General features: G+C 40.5%; 1 protein-coding gene across 1 annotated transcript in view; it reads left to right on the top strand.

Annotated features, from left to right (window-relative positions):
• PPAP2A (phosphatidic acid phosphatase type 2A) overlaps nucleotides 1-14,755 on the top strand; it is a gene marked incomplete at its 5' end in the record, with an annotated part of 32,889 nt that overhangs the window by 14,553 nt on the left and 3,581 nt on the right. The window contains one exon of the mRNA XM_008948628.1: nucleotides 3,276-3,333. Coding sequence (XP_008946876.1) covers nucleotides 3,276-3,333 — 58 coding nt within the window. The remainder of the gene's footprint in view (nucleotides 1-3,275; nucleotides 3,334-14,755) is intronic.

Genomic DNA, 14,755 nt, shown 5'->3' with positions numbered 1-14,755 from the left:
CTTTCTTGCAGGTGACAATGTAAGACATTTACTTGCAGATCCTTTTATTTGCCGTGTGTTAAGTTTTGTTTTCCTACTAATTGAAGAAATGGTACTTTCTGTTAGGTAGGCTCAGCTCCACAGGCTAAGTTGCCTTTGAGTGTGGAAAGGAGTAGAGCAGAATGAAATGGTTGTCAGTGTCAAGTCCTGCAAGACCATCTGTCGTAGACGTGCTTTTCTGGGATTAGAAGTCCTGGCTATACTTACTGAGTGATTCAGTTCAATTATTTCTTGATGGAATTGTTTTTGCTGGGTTTATTTTTCCTGGTAGCCTTTATAAGGAGATGTACAATAACAAATTCTAGTGATTAATTGTAATCAGTTTTATGGCAACGTTTTCAAGGGACTACAATGCCTCTACTTTTGTCTTTACCGTAAGCCATGTTCAATATGCGGCAAAAGTAAGTTTCAGGAAGGCTAAAAAGCCCTTGAATTACCTCATTTTAAGACTTTATTTGGATGTCCAACAATACTGCATATGTTGGAAACAGGGTATACTTTAGACCTCAATTGCACCCTGAAACTGATTTAATGTACTAAAGGCATTCTTTTAACTTGGTAGTATACATTGCCCATGTGGAAATAATTAAAGCGTGTGCTTTTTCCTGTTAAAATGAAGCCTTGTTCCTCACATAAGAAGTGATCTGTGAGGTAGGTATTGGTGGGGTAAAAGGCATGGCTCTGCAAAGCTGTTCTTTTCATGTCAGACTCCGCCATTTCGGAGGGAAAGAAGACAAGACCTTTGCACTTGCCAACTCTTATTTCATGACACTACAGTGTCACTGGATACTGTTCTAATAATTTGAAAATGTGTCCTAAAATATGATGTAACTTAACCTTTCCATCATTAGCTAAAGGCAGGGGTTTTGAGAATTGTCTGTAACATATTACTTACATATGTATTTTCTTCTAATACTTCTGCCTTCTTGAGGCTAGTAAATACTGGTTGGCTTTTTTTTTTTTTTTAACTAAAAATGTATTTTTGAAATGCTGGCTCATGGCAAGCCAACACTTGCAGTATGATCACAAAGAAGCCTGGGCTGTGCAGCCTCTTGGCTCATTTGGTAGACAAGATGTCCTGGCTTTGGGAAGATGTTTGCATGCTAAGGAATTGTTGAGAAACTTTTCCGTTGTCAAACTTAGTGTCTGAAGGGCTTTTAAGGGTGATTTAAAAAAAAAAAAAGTCTATTTTTTTGAGGAAGTCTAGAGACAGCGATGTTGCCAAAGAAATTTCACTGGGATTGCACAATGTGCAAGTTGGATCAATACTTTCTCCCAGTTGTATTTCTGGCAATACTTCATGTACTAAGCACTACATTTTTAGTCTCATACAGCGTACGTGTATGTGCCTGGTGAGAAAGCATTCACGTTCTGTAATCTTCCACTTGGAACAGGGCATTCTTAATGTTACATTAGGCTAATACTTTCCTAAACCCAAGAATGCCACTTGTCAACAACATGTTTAATATGGTATAGGAATTCCGAAATAAACTCAAAGAGTTGTGTTCATTCTCTCTCTTACTTACTAGCCTTCTGAATTCTTTCAGCTGGCAATAAGTCCTCAGGAATTGTATGAAACATCTTCTGGACAACAAGAAGAGCTCCAAAGTCGGTGGATAAAATACCGGAGCCAGGAATTAATGGAATTCCTCATTCTGTACCTTCTGTTTTGTAGAACAGCGTGGTTTGCTTTCATGGCTGAGATGGCATGTTTGTCTGAAAGACAGAGGTCATCAAGATGCTTATTGTATTTGCTTTTGTAGTGGACTCTTGCAGAGATTTTAATTAGTGAAGAGCTAGAGTACTGAAGTGGAAAAGGGATGTGTAGCTAAAATGTAATTTTATGGTTTTGAATTTTAAACATCTGAAGATAGCACATTGTCAATACAGTTTTTCTGTTTCAGAACTGAAATGAAAAATGTGTACATAGACGTATGTATTCACACACACTAAAGCAATTGTCAAGATTGCTTATTTAGTACCTCTGAAACTGAAAGCTATTGGCAGTGCTTTGAATCAACTGTATATATAAACCTGTAGAGGATGGCCTTACTGCACATCAGACCTGCCTTCATTACTTTTGATCCTCAGAGTAGAAACATTTCCCTTGACCAGGAATTTCCTTGGCTGCAGACACTCTGCCTGTCTGAAGAGCTATGAAACTAATTAGTAAGTTGGCCTTGTTAGTGTATGTCCAGCTCTTAAGTGAGGAGTGCTGTGTCACATAGCTAAATTGCAGAGAAACCTGAGCAAGAGAGACCTGGCTGATGGCTTGTGAAGCAGCACTGTTACAAGGCTCTGCACATACAATAGAAAAAAAATCATTTAAGTACAGTTTCTTCCATCTCTCTGCTTAAAACGGAATTAGAATTGTCTTTTTGTTTTGCCTTCCTCTCTTGATGAAGAGGCGGGTGGGATTTGTTTTACAGCTGTGGTACCAGCTCCTCACAGAAACCCGCTGTGGAATGTTGCTGGAGGCACCCTGGACTGTCAGCATCAACATCCAAATCCCCTCAGTGTGGGCCTGTAAAGGCTTCTAGCAAGCTGAAGGCAACGCTGACGTTCTTTAAATGACATAAATTAGTATGAAGCTATTCCTGTAAATACTGGATCAGGTGTCATCGTCTGAGGTTGGCTGGCTAATGAATTGCCTTCCTTCTTTTCCCCTTACCCTTCAATGATAGATGATTGTGGTCTGTAGGAATCAGTACACTTAAAGGTATACATACGTATATATGGTATAAAAGTGTAGATGAGAGTTGTTAACTACTGCCTCTTGATGGTGACCAAATGCAAATAATTGTTTTGTGGTGATTAATGTTTCATTTTTCTCATACACATATTATGGCTACCAAATAGGTAATTTAAAAAAAAAAATTATATTTACAACATTCTGGTATGTATCAAAAAGATGAAACAAATATACTGCTTTAAAGGACAGTTGATTTCTAGGTTGGAGGATGTTTTCACTTGGTGTTCAAACCTCAGTCAAAGGACTAGTAGTTGTTACCTGATGTGGAGATCAGTTGAATGCTGGAATTGGGATAGCCGCTGAGTAGTAAAGTGTGAGCAGTTTGTCAAAGGCTGTTGTTGGACATGCTGTTGGTCCTGGATAGCCTCCTTGAAACAAAGCTTGTTTGCATTTTACCAGTTACTTGTGTAAGAGATGTTAGTATTGCTGTAAACTGAGTGTTGTAAAAGAAAAATAATGAGATGTGTACTCTCTTCTCTTTCAGACTATCATTTTACTCTGGCCATTCTTCGTTCTCCATGTACTGCATGCTCTTCCTAGCAGTAAGTATGCTCTTTCCATCTAACATCAACAAAAACTCAGTTAGTTACTTAGTACAGAAATCAAAATATTTACCTGGCTGCTTTGCACAAGGGACTTTGCTTTAGTAGAATGTTTGTCTGAGATAACAACATTTCTCAGTACGACTTGTAAGGAAATGCTACTGATGGTGGAATCATAGAATCAGTTAGGTTGGAATAGACCTTTAACATCATCAGCCCCAACCAGTAACCTAACTCCACTGCTAAACCATGTCCCTAGGCACCATATATACATGACTCTTAAACCTGGCCAGGGATGGTGACCCAGCCACTTCCCTGGGCAGCCTGTTGCGGTGCTTAATAACCCTTTCTGTGAAGGAATTTTTCCTAATATCCAACCTCAACCTTCCATGGTGCAACTTCAGTCCCTTACCTCTTACCTTATCGTTTGTCATGCCGTGAGAAGAAATAGAATTATGTCCAATATACCTAAAAATACTTGATAGTTGTTGGCTTGTGCATCTTGTCTAAACTGAATCTGGTGATAAGTGGGTTTGGAAAATATGCTGCTACTTAAATTTAGTTATATTGAAAGTATTGCAAGCCATATAAAAATACATGTTGTGACTTAGTGAAACAAGCTAAGCCTATTTAGAAAACAAGAAACCAAATCTAAAACCCTGATCAAATGTGGGTGGTTCTGTAAGTACAAACCAGCAGATCAACTTGAATTTTTAAATTTCTTTTAATTTGCTCCTGTCTTTTGGGTGTGGGGAGGGAGAGTGAGGGAAGTGAGGGGACAGATCTAGTCACTAGTGACTAGAATTCATTAGTACTTTAATTGGAGCCTACTATTTCAGTTCAAATTGTTCTAAGTTGGCTTGGACAAATTATCTTTCTTCCTAGGATATGGTTTGTAACACTGGAAGATAGATTTGGTTTTCTTCTGGTAATTTGTAACGCAGAAGGTATTAAACAACTTCATGCCATTTTGTCATTAGTGTAGTTGTTACAACTAAGCACTAGTCCTGGATATAAATTGCTAATGTAATCCATACACACCAGCTCTTTGCAGAGCTCAGAATCAATTTGCCTTTTCATCTCAATTCCTTTTTTCCCCCCTGCTGTCTTCTGACAGTAGTTAATAGCTACAGTCAGTGGACAGATTATTCAAAATAGACTAAAACCACTTCAACCACACATAGAAGGGGGTGGTTCTGCAGTACGACATAAGTCCTTTTAAACTTTATTTTAAAATAAAGCTGTTTCAGAAGCTCAGTGTTCAGTTTGGATCGACCATTTGTTTATGGTAAAACCTATTTAGTTCCTGTCTCCTCTTACCTGTCATTCTCAAATGTAAATACAAAACATTCACAGAAGTATTGTGTCTGGGGTTTGATTAGAATACAGTGCAACTTCTTATTGGCAGGGTTTTTTTTTAGAAAATATTGTCTTTACTTGGTCATTATGACTGTCAGCCTCCAAAATTATATAGGTCCACTTATGATGTGATTCCAAACACAAACCCACTCCATAGCACAGTGAAGCTATATAACAACCTAATACTAATTTGCTCCATTGGGTTCAGCCATACTCTTCTGATCCAACTTCTCTGTGCATGATTTTATTGAGGAACATGAGAATGTGACACTGCCACCTCTCAGAACAAACTTGGAGACAAGAAAACACTTGCTAGGTGTGTGGCAATGTGTATGGCTATAATTTATACTGACTGGATTACAGTCATTTGGTAGGGATCTGAATCCATCTGAACTTTTTACCTCTAACGTGTATGTGTAAGAGTCCTGCATGCTGCAGCCCAGGGAAATGGTGCAGACTGAGAGAAAGGGAGAAAGAAGGTGCTGTTTTCAAACTTTGCATCTGTTAATTAAAATCTAGTGGCACACTCCCTCCCCTCCCGCCCCCCATTTGCTTTATTACTGGGTTGTTCTTTAGTTAAACACAATATAATAGATGTGTCAAACATCTTGGACTTCAGATCTCATTTGTTTAACCTCCTAGGATTTAAAAAAAAAAAAAGAGTTCAGCCTTTGGCAAAGAATGTCAAGAATTCTGTATTTTGAAGTTACTAACTTCATGTGGGTTGAACAATGCTTTTTGTTGTTGCCTGCAGCATGGTTTTTTGAATCCATGTGGAGGAGTACCTGTGAACCTTGCTTGTTGTGTGTCTTTGAATGTGTGAGCTTCAGCCTTCAGTGGTGGGGGAGAGGTGGGACAGTGGAAGTCAAATCTATCCTCTGTATGCCACTGTGAAATGCTTTAAATCCAGAGGTCGTGTAAGTTCTGGTTCAGTAGTTAAATAATACTTGATGTGGCTCAACTTGCAGAAACTGTCCTTGTGCTCAGTCTGTAGTAACTGCAAGACTGTGGTTTTACTTAGCTCCCTTTAAGCTAGAATAGTACAGATGTCTTTAACAAATGTCAGGTTAAAAGAGTTAAACAGTAAGTGTTTTATTGGAGATCAGTGTGTTATTCTGTGAACTTGTCAGTGAGTAGCCAGAACCCTGTCTGGAGAAGAAGGCATTCTTCGTCTCTTTATGCACACCAAGTTTTTTGTCTTGTTTCTGGCTGACCTGTTGCCCAGTACAAATAAGAGGCTTTCTGGAGATTAGACTTCTACTTTATGTCCTGTAATAAGATTATTCATGCAGAAATTGTTGGGAGGCCTTCAGGCCTCCCTTTGCAGGATGTTTTTATCCTGCCAATCAACAGAGCATTGCTGCATACCAACCTTTGCCATGAATGCAGTGTCTTTATTTGGAAAAAAAAAAAAAATACAGGTGTCTTCAGGCAGACAAGTGCTGCAGAAAAGTGAGGAAGACACCTTTCTAGCCTCCCCCTTTGCCCATGTGGCAAGGCAGAGTGCTGCCACTGGCTCTGAATCAAACCTGTGCCACTTGATAACCTGTTTGCTAGCAGAACTCTGGTATGCTGGCTTCAGCTGTTCTCCTCACACTTATTCCAGCTGCAAACGGAGTCATGAGGGGGACAGGTTAGCTAACATGTGGCATTACTCACAGGCAGTGCTAATCACAACCAGACATGAGCTTGCTGCTTTGTGGAGAGACTGGAGGAGTCTGCCATGTGTACACACTGCAGAAGCATAGTCTTACACATTACTTGCTGAGCACGTGTACTGTGTCAGGTTATGCTTTTCAAAAAAGAGGGGGTGTTCTGGGGGAGATTCACAGACAGCACAAGAACTGCAACCATGAAATTAAAGGTGCTCAAAGAGTGTAGCTTAAATAAAGACACCTTGCAAAAAAACTAGCAAAGAGGTGAAATACTTCTGCAGCTTCAGTTACTTAAAAGCAGAACTGCTGAATTACAAATAAGCTACACTGTGGCTTTTTTTTCTGTTCTGTCCACTTGCACACGATGCATTAAAAATGAATGTGAGGTGGTTCATCAGCATTTTCAAATGTTTTAGATGCCTGAAACTTTTGGTGGCATGAGAAACTCCACAAGCCTCAGTGGCAACTGTGGTAGCTGAGTACTGACTGCATGGCTTCACTGGTATTGGAAGGAAAACCTGAAATTTTGAACATAATTCTGTGCTGCATGTCCCCCCTCATAGTGAGGGCAGTACATGGAAACAGCTGATGCTTCAGACATTGTATTTAATGTGGAGGAAGTTGTTGACAAAAATTATAAGCTGTAGGTGCTGCTGGGTGAGTGTTTTTTTAAAAGTTCATCTCTTAGGGTTGTTGTGACTTTAATGTCTACGTATTCTGGAGGCTTTTTTACTCTGGAAGCAGGTATTTTGTATAAATGGCCTTTCATTTTCTTGCTTCAGGAGCATTTAGAATAAATGTGATTTAGTAGGAAGGATAGAAGCTGAAAAGCTTAAAGTTCCAAATTGACAATACATAACATGAATTTAAAAAGAGCTAAAGGAACACCAAAGAAACACTAAAGGTCACCATGCCTCGTGACCTGTTCAAAATGAATATCTAAGCAAGCACAGACTTGGGAACTTGAAGCATTTCTTCTTAGTTTGTCCATTGATTTGTGGAACAGCGTTGGAGAGCAGAACTTAACTTTTAGCTTCAGGAATTGAAATAGGTACTTGATACATAATTTGGGCTCATGTCTTTCTGGGAGGACACAACCTCTGTTCCTCAGCATTTAGTTATGTAATATTGTCTTTGGTTCCTTGCAGGGGCAGCATTCACCTTCCATGCATATATCAGTCAAGCTTTTAAAGGCTACCCAACTAAAAGAAATGAGTCAGTGATGCCAATTGATGTCTGCTTCTATAATTGGTAGCAGCTTCATTAAGCTAGTCCCCACTTAAAGCCTTTTATGGCAAACTAAAATGAATCTACATGGTTTTTACCGTGGTTTTGGTTGTCAGTGTGCTTATGTTCAAAATCTCTGCTTGAACTGGTCTCATGCAGCTTGCTGTATGTGACTACCAGGCATTAAAACAGAAGCACAGGCAATGCCTACAGCAAACCACTGTGGAACCTGCCATTGAGGAAGGAGTTTTGCTCATCCGTAGAGTAAGAAGAATGCATTAATTCTGTGTCATAAACCACTTATTGAACAATTCTAAACGAATGTTGGTGAGAAATGTGTGGGTTTTGAATAACTTTAGGGCATGTTAAAATAGTTGATAGAACTTGCCTATCTAAATAAGCAGTAGAGTTACTTGACATTCTGACAGCATGGAGATCACTGCTGTGTTTTTAAGTGGACGTTACATTGCCATGTGCCTGTAAAAAAGCCATTGTGTCTAGCTGGCCACATTTTCAGCCTACTTCCAGGTTAAACTTAACATTTCTTGTAGTTTCTAACTCATTGGTATGTGAAGTGAGTGAAGCCACAGAAAAAAAAGCTGCTTGTAGACTGTCACTCCAGGAAGTTATGGTGGAGAAGTTTTGTTGAGATCCATTTGGCAGAACTAAGTGTGTCAGTTTGGGTCCAGACAGAGCTGTTATCTCTAGGGTACTTTTGCCCATGACAGCTTCCTTTGGAAACTAGAGGGTCTGAGCCACAACAGTATGTGGGAACGTGTTGATCTAATAGCAGATGCAGGATCCCAAATTCTCTCATCCACTCCTGCTGCTGCACCTTTCCTTTCATAGTTAAATAGCTGGCACAATCTGTCTTGCATCAACAAAACCATTTTATCTTGGCCTGGAGGGTGTGAGGGCAAGTGTAGCTGAACACCTCTTCTACTCTTCTAGCAATGTCCATGTGACCAAACTAGCACCTTTTTCCTGGAGGGGGAGATGATTCAGTTAATCACAACTTTTTGCTTCGACTGTTTTTTGTTTGGGTTTTTTTTGTTTGTTTGCTTTTTAAACCTATCTGAAAACTATTTTAAGTTAGGATGCTAAAGCCATGCTGTCTTCAGTAGTGAGGATGACCCCACTGCAACTGTTGCAGTTGGAAGAAATGAGTGAGGCCCTGAGGATCAGGTTGCTGTGATGGAGTCTGCCTTGGCTGTGGCTGGTCAGGGTATTTCCCTGCCTGCATCTAACCCCAGGTGAAGACCAGGGCTGCAGAAACCCAGCCAGGCTATTCTGGGGATGGCAACGTGTTTGTGTTGCTTAGGCTTGGGACGAAAGGGGATGATGAATCTTCGTGCCATGTAACTTGAGTGGCTCTCGGGCTCTCGCACAGTTCAGTGGGAGAAAACATCTTGTGTGTCCAAGGACACTGGGAATCACAGATGAGAACAGGGGGATCACTGGTATTTCAGTGACCTCAGTTGACAACCTTCTTTTGCAGATAAATCATAGGCTAAGTAAACACAAGTGAAAGCAGAGTTTAGGCTGCATTTTGTACTCGTGCTCTTAAATGTGCCAGTCAAGCTTTGCTCTTGAGATTTCTTATTTTAATTGTTTATGTTGGGATTGGAATTTGAGTGAAACGGTACCCAGATGAGAGCCTGTGGGACTTTAACACAGTATTTTAGGTATGTCTGTTTGCATGGAAGTAGTTCTTTACTCTCCCAAATTCTACTGACTAGAGGAAAGGCAGAGAGACCTGGGCCTGTTCATCTTGGAGAAGAGAAGGCTGAGAGACAATCTTATCAATGCTTGCAAATATCTAAAGGGTGGATCTCTAGGGGGTGGGGCCAGGCTCTTCTCAGTGGTGCCATGCAACAGGACAAGGGACAATGGGCACATACAGGAACCCAGGAGGTTCCATCTGAACCTGAGGAAAAGCTTCTTTCCTGTGAGGGAGCACTGGAACAGGCTGCCCAGAGAGGCTGTGGAGTCTTCTTCTCTGGAGATATTCAAACCTCACTTGGATGTGATCTTGTGCAACCTGCTCTAGGTGAACTTGCTTGAGCAGGAGGGTTTGACTAATGATCTTGAGAGAGGCCCCTTCTGACCCCTACCATTCTGTGATTCTGTGAACACATCCAGGGTTTTTTTCTCATCAGAAAAGAGCCAAGTGTTAGCATTTGTAATGGAATAGAATGTTATTGTTTGTCCTGCTTTGTGGTAAAATGATGTCAATAAACAATTATTTCTGCAATGTACAGCCAAGCTGAGGCTGGAGGATTAAAACCCAAAAACATTACTTGTCCAGTGGGAAATATCTTTACTGGGTAGATTGATTGTACTTTTGATACTGAATTGAGAGTTGGGCTATTACCAGTGAGACAGGAATTCTTCCCATTGCATAGGAGATGCTTCTGGCTATCAGTTGCCTTTTGATGGCAGCATGCAGCTATCTGAAGGAGGCCAGACAAGTATATATTCTGCCTTTTCTCCCTCGTCAGGTCACTTTTTCCCCTAATCCAGCTGCCCAGTGGATCACCTTGCTCACCCCGTAGGGCTGTTCAAATGTCAGAGCTGGCACAGGGGAGACAGTAGGAGTACGTGGTTAGAGGTTAGGTCCACCCTGAAGTGACTGCAGACCTGTATCTTTTTCCTTCACTGGAAGGGGAAAAACTGATTCTGAACTGTTGCTGCTTTCCCCTTTATTTTCTGCCCAAAATAAAACTTAAGAACAGATAATACTGCAGATATACTAGGGATTGTAAATGTGTTAAGAAAATGATGAGAGCTCATTAAAAAGGCAAAATAAACTTTGAAGTTGATTTTTAATTTTTTTTTTTTTTTTTTATGAACCTCAGCTCATGGGTGAATAATAAATTCCACTGCATCTCTGTAGTGATTTTATAATAGTTTTCTGGTTGGATGTGATCCTGTTGTGCTTAAAATTACATGGGATAGGCATTATCATCATTATGAACATCAGGCTTCACGTACAATAAACTGCACATTGATTTCTGGTTTGCTGTAGGCAGTGTCTTGCTGGTTGAGGCCTAGAGCTCTGTTTTCTCACAGATAGTGCTTACAGGTATAAAACAAGCTGTTGCACTTCCATGTAGTATTTGCATAAACAAAACTGTTTTTTTCTAAGCACATCTTGTGTCTCTTGGGCATTGGTTTTAAAAATTTTAAACTTTTTCTTGAATTCCTTAAACTTCTCAAATTCCAGTTTGTGCTGGCTGAAATATGGTTAGTAGCTTTTATAAAAAGTTATTTGAATAATAGCTTTTATACAAACTAGGTTTTAGATAAAGGAACCTGTAAAGCTTCCTATAACATGCAGAAAGGGAAGAGCTATTTTGCAAACCTTCACAGAAGAAGTAGAAGGCTTGGAAGATCCATGAAGGGGGCTTTTTTTCTCCCCCGTTGCCTCGTCTGAGCAGGGCAGAAATGTCTGGGTCTGTACTGCTGGGTTGTTGAGCAGGACTGGGAGAGGGAGATAGCAGATGACTTGTCTGTCTAAATGTTGGTTTTCTGTTGCTTTATAGCATTGGGCAAGAATCCGGAATGAGTGTCACAGTTCTTTCATTCTCTTGGAGGATCTTGTTTGAGTAACTGGTTGTATCAAAGATACTTGTGTGCAAACTGTGTGGAAGTGTTACTGTGGTTACTGGGGTCCCCTCTCCTCACAGAAAGGCTGTGATGCTTATTTGCTGATGGGAGCTGGAGGGTGGATTACTGTCTGCTTTGGCAGTCTGCGTCTCAGCTTCCTTGTGGAAGACAAGTCCTAGGAGTGGATCCTAGGATTTTGTCCTGTATCAGTGTCCTTGGGATATCCATAGAAATGGAGTTTTCCTGTCCTAAAAATGTGCCTGGCCTAGCTCCAGATCTCCTGGAGAGTTTTGTCCCAGCTTTTATACTATTAGTTACTCTGAGGGCGCTTTTCCTGAAGACTTTGAAACACTGGTGCCTCCTGTACTTTCCCTTTTTCTTTCCACTCCTGCCTGGTAAACAAAACCACCAAAACACAGTACTCCCATATCCCCTCCCTCCACCCCAGAAATCCCAAAGCAAGCCACACACACACATGTACACACACTGAGGTGGCTTTTGCATCACTCTTCCAGAGGTGCTTGGTTTAGGAAGAATCCTTACGGTGGATTTCCACAGCACTGACGACTGTTGTGCCTCTTGGGACATGTTGGGTCAGCAGACTTGCTTAGAATATGAGCTTTTCTAACTGCAGGCAATGATGGATCCAAGTAGTAATTATATCTGCAGTAGGACCTTGTGCCTGCTAAGAGAATGCCATAGGGCTTTTTCTTATAGGAAGATACTATGAAATCAAAGTTATACGTGACTAATGGTAAATGCTAAACTAAGTAAATGCCACTTACTTACTTGCTCACTCCTGAAACTTTTCTCAACTACTGTGGTCTCTCAAAGTAGGCTGCATTTTACAGGAGGACCGCACCCTTGTTCCTCTTCCAGACTCTTACTACTTGCACTCAAACAAATTGAGGTGTTCCCATTTCCCCAGGTCACAGAGGAGTTTTCTCTCTAGGAAAACCATATTCTCTCTCTGATTTGTTGTTATGTTGATGATGCTATGAGTAGACAGGACTGAGGGACATAGGAGGGAACAGGTACATCTCCAGAGGGAAGTGTGCTCCTGTTCCTTAGGACAGAACAGGACACCTGTAGGAAATGCAATTACTTGGGCCTTTTGATATAAGAAAACATAAGATTCTATTGAAGAAAATCTATTTTCAAAAAATTACAGAAGGTGTCAGTTGGTTCCAGTAAAACATTTCCTGGGTGAGGGGAAAAACCCCCAGAACTTTCTTCCTTTTGACTTGCATTGTTGAAGAAGGACTGATAGTGCAGGAGCATTTCCCATACCTTAACAGAGAGACAAAACATTTTGCTGTACAGAATTTTTGTGTGATAGGATTTTGGAAAAAAAGCTCAGAAAGTATCAAATGAAAAATGACCAAGGAGGTCTAAATATTGAAACTTAAGTATCTGAAATACAAAGTTGGTTAGTGGATAGGGTAGGCTTTGGTAGTTCTAAAGGAATTTTGTACCCTTGATGTGGGGACAGGAGCTGTTGGCTGTTAGGAACATTTCTTGCGAAGCTGTGTGGTAACACCTCAAAGTCCATCAGGGAAAGAAAAGTCATTGCATTTAAACATTAGGAAGGCAAGCATGTCTATATGTGTGTGTGTATATATATATATTGATACTACTTTGATGGAAGAACAAATACCTGAAACCTGTGCTAGAGTCATTAAGAGTAGCAAATAATTCTGCAGTTGCAGAGACCCTTCCATTTGCATCTGTGGCTTCTTGTAAGAAGCCACAAAGTGGCTGTGAGTTTCTTTTCATTCCTATGTGTATTTTTAGAAGTAAAGTGCTAGACCATTGATTAAGAAGAAACTTGTGTGCAGGATGTGTGTGGTGTAGAGAGCATACTTTCACTATAGAGTAAGAGTAAGTTAGCTAGCAGGGAAGAGAAGCTGGAGATTATTTAATCCCATTACAAGGAAGTTTCTAGGAAATCTATTTGTGCATTTTAAAAATAATAAACAAAACAAACATGAGAAGGAGCAGGGTGGAGGAGTGAAGAGAAACAGATTGTAGCTGAATGATACTCCTGAATGATCAGACAGATGCCCAGAAGCAGGATTAGCAAGGAAGCTGGCGGGCTGTCACTGGTAGGAGCATGTTGCTACCAGAGCAGCTCTGGGTGCTTCTGCTGTGTTCATAGGCTCACAAACTTATTTCTCAGCAACAAGTGAAACGCTGGTAAGGGGCATTACACTGCTGTTAACCAGATGATATTTCTTGTAATGTATGTAAGCAGCAGGAACTTCAAGTTTGGCTGGTAAAGCTTTTTCCTTCCTAGCAGGGACAACAGGCAGGGATTTCCTTCTGTTTCCCTTCCTTAAGCCTGGTCTGTGAATGACTTGCAGGAGGAGCAGATGAACCCGAGGCATGCTTCGTGTATCAAGAAGGGTCCTGCAAAGTCTGAAGTCATTGTGTTCTGTTAGTCACCAGGGTCAAAACAGTGTTAAGTGATAATGCAGCTTCACACCAGATCTCTTTATTATGCATAAAATGCTGTAGAATGATGATTACTATGTAAAGGACTCTGGGGCATACTTCTGGTGTCAACCTTGCTTTATATTCAGTAGAATTATAAAGCAAAAGCTCCTTCCTCTCTTTGGCTGCTTTATTTTCCTATATGGTCTTGCTGGCCTGTTTCATCTCGGGCACGTTGCTGTTGTCTTTCTAAGAGTGAGTCATAGTAGAAGAATCTTTGTGGGGGAGCATGACCACCTGAGCCTATTAAAAATAGTGTCAATTTGAAGTTACCTGCTTAAAAATAACATGGAATTTGCCATTTCAGCAGCTGATTAATAACAATAAGCAATCACACTCAACTGAACAAAAAAGCTAACAGAGGGGGGGAAAAAAAATATATTGTAGCCAGAACAGCTGCTCCTTCTGAAATTAAACACAGCAGTGATAGTCATGCTGACACTTAATGGTTGGACTTGATGATTTTAAAGGTCTCTTCCAACCTAAAGGATTCTATGATTTCATGATTCTAACTCTGTGGTTTGATTTCTCACTCCTCTCACCTAGTTTTAGAATAATATAAATCCATCTGCTGGTAGAAGGTGCAAGAAGGGCTGTGGGCATTTCCTGTACAGCTACTGGAGTCAGTGGCGTGAAGAAGCGCCTAGAACTGATGAAGCCAGTAGCCACCAGCATGTGTCCTGTGAGTGATGAAGCAGCTCCAGACCTCTGTCCCTGGATGTAACTCTCTTAGGAAATTAAGACTTCACATAGATGTTTGGTCCAAGTTTCTTGTTTTATGCCTCATCAAGCAGAAAGAATATCTGAAAACACGCTGCATGAGAGATATTCCAAGACTAATTTATTGGTCATTGGGTGAGGTGGACTTGAGTCTTTTCAAGTTTGTTTTTTGCATGGCTTGCCTGATTTTCTTCCTCTGTTCAGAAGTAAACCTGGTTTTGCACTTCTCTGCAGTTGCTTAACTCTTTTAATTTCTAATATGACTGTAAATATTTGCCAACTACCAGAAGTGCTGACATGGAAAAAAGTTCATTATAGCAAGGTATTTTTAGCTGTCTTAAGCAGAATTTAGTGGGAAT

This window comes from Merops nubicus, unplaced genomic scaffold, assembly GCF_000691845.1.
Source record: "Merops nubicus isolate BGI_N331 unplaced genomic scaffold, ASM69184v1 scaffold14721, whole genome shotgun sequence".
Taxonomy (NCBI): domain Eukaryota; kingdom Metazoa; phylum Chordata; class Aves; order Coraciiformes; family Meropidae; genus Merops; species Merops nubicus.
This window is presented reverse-complemented; position numbering and strand designations above follow the sequence as displayed.